This window comes from Cetorhinus maximus, chromosome 30, assembly GCF_964194155.1.
Source record: "Cetorhinus maximus chromosome 30, sCetMax3.hap1.1, whole genome shotgun sequence".
NCBI lineage: Eukaryota > Metazoa > Chordata > Chondrichthyes > Lamniformes > Cetorhinidae > Cetorhinus > Cetorhinus maximus.
The window spans coordinates 2,482,179-2,495,911 of record NC_135908.1 but is presented as its reverse complement, the minus strand read 5'-3'; the positions used below and the strand labels follow the sequence as shown (position 1 = coordinate 2,495,911).

The 13,733-nt window shown below is 45.2% G+C and overlaps 1 protein-coding gene across 1 annotated transcript; it reads left to right on the top strand.

The window, feature by feature from the left end:
- Nucleotides 1–11,003: 11,003 nt before the first annotated feature.
- LOC144669914 (ribonuclease P protein subunit p25-like protein) lies at nucleotides 11,004–11,717 on the top strand. The gene has a single exon (XM_078532199.1). The coding sequence runs from the start codon at nucleotides 11,004–11,006 to the stop codon at nucleotides 11,628–11,630; it is 627 nt and encodes a 208-aa protein (XP_078388325.1). The 3' UTR covers nucleotides 11,631–11,717.
- Nucleotides 11,718–13,733: the final 2,016 nt, after the last annotated feature.

The window sequence follows — 13,733 nt, the reverse complement described above, 5'->3', positions numbered from 1 at the left end:
TGGCCCATAGCCTTGAATGTTATGACGTGCCAAGTGCTCATCCAGGTACTTTTTAAAGGATGTGAGGCAACCCGCCTCCACCACCCTCCCAGGCAGCGCATTCCAGACCGTCACCACTCTCTGAATAAAAAAGTTTTTCCTCACATCCCCCCTAAACCTCCTGCCCCTCACCTTGACATTATGTACCCTTGTGACTGACCCTTCAACTAAGGGGAATGGCTGCTCCCTATCCACCCTGTCCATGTCCCTCATAATCTTGTACACCTCAATCAGGTCGCCCCTCAGTCTTCTCTGCTCCAACAAAAACAACCCAAGTCTATCCAGCCTCTCTTCATAACTTAAACATTTCATCCCAGGCAACATCTTGGTGAATCTCCTCTGCACCCCCTCCAATGCAATCACAGCCTTCCTATAATATGGCGACCAGAACTGCACACAGTACTCCAGCTGTGGCCTCACCAAGGTTCCATACAACTCCAACATGACCTCCCTGCTTTTGTAATCTATGCCTCAATTGATAAAGGCAAGTATCCCAAATGCCTTTTTCACCACCCCACGAACATGCTCCTCCGCCTTCAGAGATCAATGGACACACACACCAAGGTCCCTTTGTTCCTCAGAACGTCCTAGTGTCATGCTGTTCATTGAATACAATTGAGAACTAGGCTGAATATAGAAGGTTTAGAGGGGAAGTGAAAAGCAAATAGGAGAAGCAAAGAGGGAGTATGTAAAGAGACTGGCAGCCAATTTAAAATGGAATCCTAAAGTCTTCTATAGGCATATAAATAGTAAAAGGGTAGTTAAAGAAGGAGTAGGGTAGATTAGGAGACCAAAATGGGGATTTACACCTGGAGGCAGAGGGTGTAGCTCGTAGGGCTTTAAATGAATACTTTATCAAGAAGGAAGATTCTATCCAAGCCATGGTGAAAGAGGAGGTAATTCTAGAAGGAGGGGGTATTAGATAGGCTGTCTGCACTTAAAGTTGACAAGGCACCAGGACCATGTGAGATGCATCCAAGGACACTAAGGAAAGTGAGAGCGGAAATTGCAGAAACACTGGCCATAATTTTTAAGTATTCCTTAGGCTCAGGGGTGGTTCCAGAGGAATGGAGAATTGTAACCAAGGGTGTAAAGATAAACCCAGCAACTACAGGCCAGTCAGTTTAACTTTGGTGGTGGGGAAACTTCTAGAAAAAATAATTCAGGACAAAATTAATAGTCACATGGACAAGTCACATGGACATGGATAGTGTAGAACTTCAAGGGGTGGTAGTGGCCTAGTGGTATCGTCACTGGACTGGTAATCCAGAGACCCAGGGTAATGCTCTGGGGACCTAGGTTTGAATCCCACCATGACAGATGGTGGAGTTTGAATTCAATAAAAATCTGGAATTAAAAGCCTGATGATGACCAGGAAACCATTGTCAATTGTTGTAAAAACCCTTCTGGTTCACTAATGTCCTTTAGGGAAGGAAATCTGCCATCCTTACCTGGTCTGGCCTACATGTGATTCCAGATCCACAGCAATGTGGTTGACTCTTAAATGGCCTAGGAAGCCACTGACTTTCTCATAAATGCAGGTTTAACCAGTGACACTCATGTCCTGTGAATAAAAAAAAATGTGGATGAATTAAGGAAAGCCTCTTAAGGGAAGAGGGTCAATGAGGGCCATGTGGTTGATGTGGTGTACATGGACTTCCAAAAGGCATTTGATACGGTGCTGCATGACAATGAAAGGACTATGCAACATGGATATGAAATTTGCTGAGTGACAGGACAGTCGTGGTTAATGGATTTTTTTCAGGCTGGAGGAAGATTTGTAGTAGAGTTTCCTAGGGCTCAGTCTTGGTTTTCCTGATATATATTAATTGTATATAATATATATAATACATATTAATTATATTATTAGTTAAATCTTGGTGTACAGGGCACAGTTTCAAAATTTGCGATGATATGAAACTCGGAAGCATTGTGAACTGTGAGGATAATAGTGTAGAACTTAAAAAGGACACAGCCAAGTTGGGCGGACAGGTGTCAGGTGAAGTTCAATGAGGAGAAATGTGAAGGGATTTATTTTGGCAGGAAGTACATGGAAAGATAATATAACATAAAGGGTAAAATTCTAAAGGGTGTGCAGAAGCAGAGGGATTGGGTGTCTACATGCACAAGTCATTGGAGGTGGCAGGACAGGTTGAGAATGGTTAATAAAGCAGACAGTATCCGAGGCTTTATTAATAGAGGCATAGAGTACAAGAGCAAGGAGGTTATGTTGAACTTGTATAAGAGACTAGGTTAGCCTCAGCTGCAATGTTGCGTCGAGTTCTGGGCACTGCACTTTAGGAAAGCTGTAATGACAATTTGCCAGCTACAATGCCAGAATGCATGTAAAATTAGAAGAGGAAAAATATGTAATTCTTGGAAATGGATCAGAAAGGTTTTATGTTATACAGAAGTAAAAACAAATGAGTATAACATCTGAAAAATGTAATTACGTGCCCAAATTATTAAGTGATGGATGAATGAAAGTGCTGCATGGATATTTGTACAGTGTAAGGGAGACCTTGCAATAAGCAAAACAAAAATGTTGATTCTACTGAAAATTGTTGTTTCACAATCAAGAGATTGAGGGGAGGTCTAGGCCAGAGTGTGGAGTGCAAAAGGAAGGAAAGTGATTGCACAGTTTTAACCACATGGTAGTATGACAAATCACAAGGTTACGAACACACTAAGCCTTTTGCAATTCAATGATGCTGAGTGCACACCATCTTTCATTTCCTTTAAATCACTCAGATGAATTTGGTACGGACAGGCAGAACCTGTGGACGATTTGAAATGTTAGATTTCCTTAAATAGCAACCTCAATCGTTTGCGAGGTCATTGGTGAGGAAACCGCAGCGTAGCCCTTATTTAATTTGTTCTTCTCAGGACATACAGGTAAAATACATTTATATGAGCAAAGCATTTGAGGGAGAAGGGAGTAGATGTTTACGATGGTCGGTTTAGCTGAGAAAGGATGGGAGGAGGCACGAGTAGAGCATAAACGTCAGCATGGACTGACTGGGCTGATTGTCTTGTTTCTGCGCCTCATATTCTATGTAATCCTCTGAGATCCAAAGAGTTTTTGGTTACATTCTTGTTTAAGAAAAAAATGAAACCCCAAATCACTGGAATCAGCAGCGTTATTGGTGAGCTGTAGGGGAGGGGGTTTAAACATTCACACTATTTCTCACTAATGGAGGTTTCCTGAGAACACACCAGCTTACATGAGCCCCGATATCATTCTTTTCGCTCTGTGCTGCACCCCCTCCAAAGCCAATATATCCTCCTAAAGTGCAGTTCCCTTCATCTTTTTATTGAGGCTCCTTGCCAATGGGGTTGCCTTTCTCCTTTGCATTTGTTTCAATTTTCTTTTCACCTTATTTTTGTTTCTAAGTCTCATATGAGATCCATTGAGTGCACTGTCAACGCTGAGCCAGGATGTTCTGGGTGCAAGCTTCACTGCGTGACTTTGGTTCACAATGCAGGCTGACAGTTCAGCGCCGTTCATTTTCAGCTGCCACTATTCGGATGAGACGCTCTGAGGTCTGAACTGCCTCAGGTTCTTTAATGGTTCAGGTGGTCAGTGTAGATCCCACAGCACCATTGACGAACAGCAGCAAGGTTTCCTGGTGTTGTGGCCCAACGTTCCTCCTTCAACAAATATCGGATTAACCGATAATTCATACTGTGGCTGTTTTGTGACACCATGATGTGTGAAAAAAATATCTATCACATTGCCGGCAGTTTGTCAAGTGCTTCTGAGAGATGTGAAAAGATGCAAACCTCTTTTATTAATAATTCCAACATCCTCAGCTATCTTTGCCAACCCAATGATATCATCCTTATGAATAATTAAATTGGGCGTGATAATAGAAGAACAACGATGCGTTAAATTATGCTGATTTGGAAAGCCTGATTAGTTACAAACATTCGCTAAAACTATGGCAAGTTATGAATTGTTACATAACCTTTCTGTCACAGTGAAATGAGCACATATTACAGAACTGCAAAGCTCCAACAAGTTGTCTTTTGATTTTTATGTAATGACATTTTGTGTTTCAATGTCATTATTTTCCGATCGCAATGTTAGAATGTAGAACTTGCTATCACGTGGAGGAATTGAGGCAAAATAGGTAGATGTCTTTCAAATTGAAGTTGGGTTAGGGCATCGGGGGGGGAGAAAGGAATAGAGGGGTTTGCTGTTAGGAATATAAGAAGACAGGAAATAGGAGCAGGAGTAGACCATGTGGCCCATCAAGGCTGCTCCACCATTCAGTGCAATCCTGGCTGATCTTAGGCTTCAACTCCAATTTCCTGTCCCCTCCTCATATCCCTTAATTGCCTGAGAGGCCAAAAATCTGTCTATCCCAGACTTAAATCTATTCAGCAATGGAGCAACCTTCTAGGGTTGAGAATTTCAAAGATTCAGAACCCTTTGAGTGAAGTAATTTCCACTCATTTCAGTCCTAAATGATCGGTCCCTTATCCTGAGACTGTGCCCCCGTGTTTTAGATTCCCTGACCAGCAGAAACAATGGCCAGGATTTTCCCCTCGGCGATTTGGGGCGGGGCCCGCTCACCGAGGGGAAAATGACACAGGATGACATTGGGAGAAACCCCCGACATCATCCCAGTCCCTTTAAATATTCACGAAGGCGGGCGGACAGTGAAATCAGCTGTCCACCCGCTGACCTATCAATGGCCAATTAAGGCGATTGACAGGATAATTAACCTTATTAAGCACCCTGCCCAGCCAAGCTTAAGGCTGGCAGGAAGACCAGGAGCCCCAGCGGGCTCCAGATTATTCAGGAAACTTCATCCACTGGCGGGATGAAGTTTCATGTCCGTTTTTTAAAAAATTTAATACATTTTATGTGTTTATTATTAACATGTCCCATCTCGTGTGACATTGTCACATGAGGGGGACATGTTAATAATTTTAATATTTCTCTATTTTTAGACTTTACTTACCTGAAATGAATCTCCGGGAGACAGGATTTTGCCTCAGGGAGCAGTGTGCGCATGCGCAAAAGAGCGCACTCTGACAGTTGGGGATTCCCTCCCCCCCTAACCGCATAGGAAGTACATAGCGCTTCCTGTCGGGCAGGCCGCTGGGTGGGCCTTAATTGGCCCGCCCACTCAAAATGGCGGCAAAATGGCCCCATTTCAGCAGCGGGGTTTGGCTGCCCGCCTGCTGCCGAGCTGGTGGGGCCCGCCCGCCAGCCAAGGACTAAATTCCGCCCAATCTCTCAGTGTCTACCCTATCAAGCCCCTTCAGAATCTTGTATGTTTCAATGAGATCACGTCTCATTCTTCTAAACTCGAGAATATAGACCCGATTTACTCAGCCTCTCATCATAAAACAGCTTCCTCATCCCAAGGACCAATTTAGTCAACCTTCGCTGTACCACCTCCAATGTAAGCATCTTCTCCCTGAACTGTGGAGACCAAAACTGCTCACAGTTTTCCAAACTTGGTCTCACCAAAACCCTGTAAAATTTTAGCAAGACTTCTTTATTCTCGTACTCCAATCCCCTTACAATAAAGACCAACATGCTAATTCCATTCCTAATTCTTGCTGTAGATGGAGTGGGAGAAGGCTCAGGGGAGCATAAACACAGGTACAGAATAGTTGGACTGAATGGCCCGTTGCTAAGAAATAAATTCCATATAATTCATCTTGTCAGTTAGTTCCATATTTGTTTTTTTTTTGCTTTGGGGAGACTTTAAATTGTTGGGATGAGGGATTTGTGGTTGTCAGCACATTTCCAACATCCACCCACAATAAGGCATTACAGAGTAGCATAGGTTTCCCAAAGGGGATTATCAGTGTAATTTTGAGACAATATCAAAAGAGGATGATGTGAAACTACCATCACCCCTCTATGCCCCCAAAAGATCAGCCCGAACACATTCAAACATTTTCTTACAGCAAGTCTGCATACCCTTAGCTCCATCTGATGATCATGAGGACAATGTTTCTGACCTGTTCATAGCTGCTTTAGTTCCTTGTTCTAAACTGTTAATGTTAAAAGTTTTAACTCTCATGTGTTAAAATGCTTGAATTCTTCTGCTCAGTTGTAGCTTTATAATCACTCCCAGTTATTCTTTCTCCATATGATTTGTTTAAAATCCATAAGATATTACAAAAAAAACACTTCCCAAAGGACCAAGGACAAGGTTGGAAGCCCTTGGCAGAGTCAGCACATATCTCATTTGATGAGAGTGATGTCCAATTTGGTCAGCCTTTTGTTTTATGGTCATCACCTTAATTCCCTCTCCGTCATTTTCGGTGTCACACCGCTCTTATTTCAATTCATCTCCTTGGCTGTAATTCTTCCACTCTTTTCTCATTTCCTTTGACTGCTTTGCTCTGAATTTCATTCTCTGTGTCGCTTCTACAGCATCCACTTGATTCATAACGGGAATCATAACCCGTGTAACACATTTGTCCCAGCTCTATATAAATCCTCGCAGACTCACACTCATAGAAGTAGCTCTTCAGCACCAATTTGCCAGCTCCAATTATGCTTGTCAATAGCTCCGTAAAACCATTGATGGCATAGAGTGAAAACTAACCAGTCAATCAAAAGGAAAAGAAAAATGTCCGGAACCTGAGACAAGAGTGAGATTTGCTGTAATGCTAATGCGACCCCCTCCATCAAACTCTACATGATTCATAAAGAGATGACAGAGGTCACTTGAGATTTTTGTACTTTTGACTTAGCTGGCTCATTATTTCCTTGCCGCATATGGACAACAAAAATATGTTATCTAAAGGTGGCCCTGTTAGGCTGCAAAGTCCCTGAAGTGTGTCAGTATTTGCAGGTGGAAGTGTGTTGACATTTTAGAGACCTCCTGAGTGAACAGAAAGCAAGAACTTGCATTTCTATAGCACCTTTCACAACCTTATGATGTCCATTTAGGTATTACAGCCAATTAGGTATTTCTTGAATTGCAGTCACTGTTGTAATGTAAGGAAACAAAGGGCAGCCTATTTGTACACAGCAAGCTCCCAAAAACAGCAATTAAACAATCACCGAATAATATTCTCCAGTGATGTTGTTTGTGGGATAAATAATGGCCAGGGTACTGGGGAGAATTCCTCAGCTGTTCAGATAGTGCCATGAGATATTTAACATCCACCTGAGAGGACAGACAAGGCTTTTATTTCACCTTCTTTCTACAAACATATGAACAAGGAGCAGGAGTAGGTCATTCAGCCCCTCGAGCCTGCTCCACCATTTAACAAGACCATGGCTGTTCTGACAGCAATCTCAAATCTGCATCCCACCTACCCCCAATAACCTATCACCCCCTTGCTTACCAAGAATCTATCCACCCCTGCCTTAAAAATATTCAAAGGCAGTACCTCCGACAACGCAGCACAACCTTCTGACTCAGTGGCAAAAGGGCTACCAATATGGCAAGGCTTACACCCTAAGCTGCCTGAGAATGTGACAGTATTTCAAGAGCTTTCCTGCGAAAGCGTTGATATTTTCAGGATTTCTCATCGATATTTACACGGTGGACCCCAGACTGAAAGTTTGCCATCCACCATTGAAGAAAAATGAAGAAATCCTCAATCATATTCAGTGGGGTGTCTAAAATGGGCAAGGTGCCACCTCTGTGTCCCCAAACTGGCAAATGGCATTTGATCTGCACTGGTTTGCCCTGTTTGAACTGCGTTTGGTCTGAAAATTTGGAACGGGCTATTTTTAGCATTGTTGTCCAATTGTCCAATTAAATCCTAAATCATAATTTATTTGTATTCATTCATGTAAGTGTCCCTGGCAAATCCAGCATTTGTTGCCCAACCCTAATCACCCTTGTAAAGTTTTTGGTGAGCCATTTTCTTGAACCGCGGCCACCCTTGTGGCTGTTCTGTAGGACGGTCCAGAATTTTGACCCAGCGACAATGAAGGAACGGAGAGATATTTCCAAGTCAGGATGTTGTATGACTTGGAGGGAAAATTGCAGGTGGTGCTGTTCCCATGCATCTGCTGCCCTTGTCCTTCTAGGTAGTAGAGGCCACGGGTTTGGAAGGTGCTGTCGAAGGAGCCTTGGTGAGTTGCTGCAGTGCATCTTGTAGATGGTACACACACTGCTGCTACTGTGCGTCAGTGGTGGAAGGAGTGAATGTTTAAGTTGGTGGAGGGGGTGCCAATCAAGTGGGGCTGCTTTGTCCTGGATGGTGTCAAGCATCTTGCGTGTTATTGGTGCTGCACTCATCCAGGTAAGTGGAGAATATTCCATCACACTCCTGCCTTTTAGATAGTGAACAGGCTTTGGAAAGTCATGAGGTGAGTAACTCCCAGCCTCTAACCTGCTCCTGTAGCCACAGTGTTTATATTGCTGGTCCAGTTCAGTTTCTGGTCAATGGTGACCCCCAGGTCGTTGATGATGAGGGATTCAGCAATGATAATGCTGCAGAATGTGGAGGGGCGATGGTTAGGTTCACTCTTGTTGGAGATGGTCATTGCGTGGCACTTGTGAGGAACAAATATCACTTGCCACTTATCAGCCCAAGCCTGAATGTTGTCCAGGTCTTGCTGCATGCAGGCAAGGACAGCTTCAGTATCTGAGAAGTTGTGCATGGTACTGAAAACCGTGCAAAACCGGTAAAACTTGGAAATGACTGGTACAGGTCCAAACTGGAGTTCCATTTTAAGGTATGCAATATCAGTTTGGACCAGTACCAGTCATTTCCGAGTTTTACTGGTTTTTCCTTCTGTGGAAGGGAGGTCATTGATGAAGCAGCTAAAGAATACCAAGACCTGCAATTCGCAGCAATTTGTGATATGTGCAGGTGAAGGACAACAGGGATTAAAGCATTATGACGTTAAATATAATTTTGTACAATGGTGTGTTATGACACCATTATGGTGATGTGTATCAGGTGGACAAAATCTACAAGGGAAACTTGGCCACGCTATCACAACGGTTATGTAATTTGTATTTATTATGAGATGTGTGCATTGAATTCAGAAGTAATGAGTCCGCTAAGACCCTTAGAGATTTTAAAAATTAAATTAAAATATTTATTAACAAAAGAAAAGATTTCAAGTACATACATAAAATTACAGTTACTTAATACTATGACAAATCCTAAAATTCTTAATTAACCTAACTCCCAACTACATACCCCCCTTTAAGGCAACAGTTCAAAATAGATTTTAGATTTAAAAAGCAAGCCAGCAAGTTACCACAGCATGCACTGGACACAGCAGACTTTTGCAAAAATGGCTGGAGGCTTCTTCAAGGCTGTTTCACACACTCCTGTTAGATCTTACATGGCCCCCAACATGGTCTTTCATTCCCCTTGATATATGTTTCTCTCTCTTTAATCTGTAAAATCCATTGTTCCATGTGTCTTTGCAAATTTACTTTTCCCGTAATATAAAAATCTTTTGTGTTGCCAATATGACCTCTTTCCTTTTGGGAAAAACAAACACACTGCTTGGCCTTGCTTATCTTACCAGTTGTAAACATGCTGCCATCCCTTTGAAATCCAAACAACTCCTTAATTATCTAAAAATACAAATTTACTTCACACCTTGTATGCTAAGCCCTCATCCATGTTAACTCATTAGCATTTCAAGTACCTTTCTACACCCAACTCCCCTTTGGATCATTTCAAGCTTGCAGTCTAGCTGACTCCAACTCATTTGAATCACACACAGGCAAAATCATCCATACTCGCCCCTATAAACCTACTCTGCAATAAATCACAATAATATAATGAAAATTATTATAGTTTCGTAACAGGCATCAGAGGGAGTTTACTGAATTATCTGATGATACACTCACCTTGAAGTAAATGGAGCAGAAAATCGAGCCGGCCCCATCTCAGTATCATCCAGCAGCACCTATATCTAAAACTCTCCTTTACAGGTGCCCTCTCTGCCTCTTACCTTATTCTCAGGTATTAGAGTTGTAACTAAAGCTGGTGAAAGTCTGCATTCCATACAGTCCCCACAGATAATGTACACACATTTAAACTGATTGGTAGAAGGATTAGGAGGGAGTTGAATTTATTTTGTCACCCAGAGGGTCACTACCTGAAAGGGTGGAAGAATATTGAAAAAACAGTGAGATATGCACTTGAAGTGCTGTAACCCACAGGGCTACGTGCCAAGAGCTGGAAAGTGGGATTATGCTGGATAATTCTTTATCCTGATGGGCCGTAAGTATTCTCTGTGTGGCTGTTAATGGTGAGGGCAGCTCCAAGGACTGACCCTGTGCAGCATTGCAGATGGGCAAAGAGGAGGGAGGGGTTTGGGACTGAAGCGGTTAAATGATGGGCAGATTCATTCAGAGGGAATGAGGGGCTGTGGGCAGTAGAAAATCTCCCGACTCACAGAGAGAGAGAGAGAGACAGAGGGAGAGAGACGGTTCCTCTCTTGGAGCAAGCGTGCTGTTAAAACAAGAAGCCCCAGCTTTGCCTTGGCGCTGGAGAGCAGTGTTTGGCTTCATTTGCAGATGAAGAGGAGCGGGGAGCATGTTTAACCCGTCCCGGTGCCCCAGCAAAGGGGGCCGAGGGGAGGGCACCTTCCTGGGCAACCGGCGGGCAAGTTTAGCGGGAGGAGAGCGCGTTTGAGGAATGCTGAGCGGACCATGGACACAGCCCCGGAGGCAAAGCGGTGCAAAACCAGGAGGAATAGAGAGGCATAGAGCTTCTGGGATGGAGATGCTGAGGCTTTGCAATTGTCCCCAGTAAATGAGAATCCCAGTCTGTCCCTGGACTGAGCTGATCTCCCCACTGACCCAAACCTGCCTTTGCAAAACTTGCCAGCCCCCCAGCCCAGCCCAGCCCAGCTGCGGGCGATGGACAATGTCCCTTCCCAGGGAGCAGTGAAGACCAGGGAAGGGGAGGCGACAGAACAAGGCAGGGGGGAAAGTTGGGCAACTTGGGCAAGGGGCAGGAAGATGCCGGGGCTTCGGGCGTAACTCCCGCCGTCGGCGATGCAGGGATCCGCCAGGGGCGGCGGCGAGATGGAGAATTACAGGAAAATCCGGCGGACCGAGGTGCCGAGCCCCCTGCCCTTCGCCAACCTGCCCCTGGACATCGTGGAGATGCGGGTGAAGGAAGGCAGCAAGATCAGGAACCTGATGGGCTTCGCCATGGGCAGGATGCAGCTGGCGGAGACCCGGCAGATAGTCTTCAGCGGTTCGGGCCGAGCGGTCACCAAGACCATCACCTGCGTGGAGATCATGAAGAGGAGGATTCGGGGGCTCCACCAGACCACCAAGCTCCGCTACAAGAGCCTGCAGGAGACCTGGGAGCACCGGGAACCCCGGGAGGGAACCCCCAACCTCACCCTCCTCAAAAACGTCCCCTCCATCTGCATCCTGCTCTCCAAGGAGCCCCTGGACCCCGGGGAAGCCGGCTACCAGCCCCCGGACAGCGGGGGCAGCCTGTGGCTGGAGGCACCCCTGGGTGGGGAGGACCCCAGCCCATCCCCGAGGGGGGTCAAGCGGTCCCTGTGCTGCGAGGACCCAGAAATGGTGAAAAGGGTCACAAGAGGAGATAAGCAAGTTGAGTCTCCTCCCTTACCCAACTACAGTTACCTACTGAACTATCAGCAGTAACGTCTTGTAAGCACAATATATCATATATATATATATATATAAATCTATACATTTATAGAGCAGTTTGTAAACATTAAAATATGGATGGAGAAATGTGCCTGTGTTGTGTTGTGTTGGCAAAGCTGCATTTTAATCTGGGGATGTCAGGAATCGATGGACCTTCATCTCATTTGGGAAAGGACTGGGAGAACTTGGCGCTAAACTTTGGGCTCAGCCCGGAACGCCCGAGTTTGGAAGAGAGTCAGGAAGATTTCCCAGCCATCCGCAGAGTCAGCCTCAAAAGGTAATTTGGGGTGCAGCCAGGTGGATTAATTTTTGCACGGTGCATGAGGGAAAAGGGTGGGTGATTTTGGGTGCATTTCCCCCCCTCACGGTGTTTCAATGCACCGCCCTTGGGGCTTTTTGTACAGAGTGGGGGTCGGTGGTGCTATTTAATTTGCAACGTGCGAGATTCCCAAGCAGCGACTCTCCCCCAATTTGCAGTCTGGCCAAATTTCCCCCAGTGGCTCAACGTTAAGTGGCCTTATTTTCACTTAGTTCTGTTGAAGGGTCAGTCACTCGGACTGGAACCATTAACTGTGTGTCCCTCTCCGCAGATGCTGTCAGACCTGCTGAGTTTTTCCAGCTATTTTTGTTTTGGATTTCCAGCATCCGCAGTTTTGTTTTATTTTTGCTTTTATTTTAGTTAAAGTGGCCCTTATTTGTCTAGAACGTTTCCCAGTTGAACAGCACCCCCCAAGCCTGTGTCTGGCTTGAACTCTCTTTTCGCCTCCCCGCAAATCCCTTGCAAACTAAAACCAGGCGCCCCCACCAACTTTATTTCGCAGAGCTCCAGCCCGAATACTTTCTCCTTGTCACACCCGCCCTCATGGCCAGGCAGGGTTACCCTGCCTCCCTTACAAATCAGCTCAAATCGCTGAGAAACCCGCTCCTAAGGCGAGAGGATCGCGAGTTCCGATGTTAATCTGACAGGTTGAGGTTTATTGAGAAGCAATGAACTTCCACTTGTCAAAATCCCACCGCAAACCCTCGATTCCTTTAACCGTTGTGCGCTTAAAAGGAACCCCCCCGCCCAGTCCCTGCTTCAAACTCCTTTTTTTGCTTTTGCCACAACCGATTCTGCAAAGTGCCAAATACACAATTGCAGACTCTGGGGAATAAACCCCCGTTAGGGGTGATTTCAGCATCAGTGCAAAGGCTGGTCTCACCGAAGAGGCTCATTTAAATCTTCTGAATTGTAATCATCGAAAACCTTTTCTTTCAAGCGAAGAACCTTTTCTCCCCCCCCCTCCCTCCATCTCTTAAACCCCCTGTTTGTTTGGTGTGGACTAAAGGCCGGTTTGAGAAGTTCTGGACTCTGTTCTGTTCTATAACATCCAGGGCAGGGGGAAACAGGCTCCACGGGAGGATGGGGAAGGGAATCGGATTTTAGGTTTGAAAGAAACACGCGGGGGGTGGGGTCATGGGGAAAAGATGAGGCGTGGGACTAAATTGGATAGCTCCTTCCAAAGGGGCTTGCAGAAACACGGTGGGCCGATTGGCCCCCTTTCTGTGCTGTTTCTCTCAAGGCTGCACTCGGCATGCCAGTGTGTGTGTGTGTGTGTGTAAAGCAGAATCCATACGCTGTACAAACACTGAGAGATACCTGTAAGCACACACACACACACACACACACAAACATATATATACATATGAGAGGGGACATGAGGAAAAACCTTTTCACCCAGAGGGCGGTGGGCGTTGGTGGTTGAAGCTGAAATGCTCAACTCATTTAAAAGGGACCTGGATCTGCATCTGAAGTGCTGGAACCTGCGAGGCTACAGACCAGGGGCTGGAAAGAGGGATTCAAACGAGCAGCTAGTTTCTTTTTGGGCCGGCACAGACACAATGGGCTGAATGGCCTCTTTCTGCACCGTAACCTCTCCCTGCTTCTATATTCATACTAGTTAACCTCACAGATACAATAATGGCCCTCACAGTGGGTACCTATTGTCTAAAACAAAAACAGAATTACCTGGAAAAACTCAGCAGGTCTGGCAGCATCGGTGGAGAAGAAATCAGTTAACGTTTCGAGCCTTCACGGCCCTTCGGCAGAACTGTTCT

What these genes read in the sequence shown, in the direction of transcription:
- LOC144669914 (XM_078532199.1), top strand. Translation starts at nt 11,004, where the DNA reads ATGCAGGGATCCGCCAGGGGCGGCGGCGAGATGGAGAATTACAGGAAA.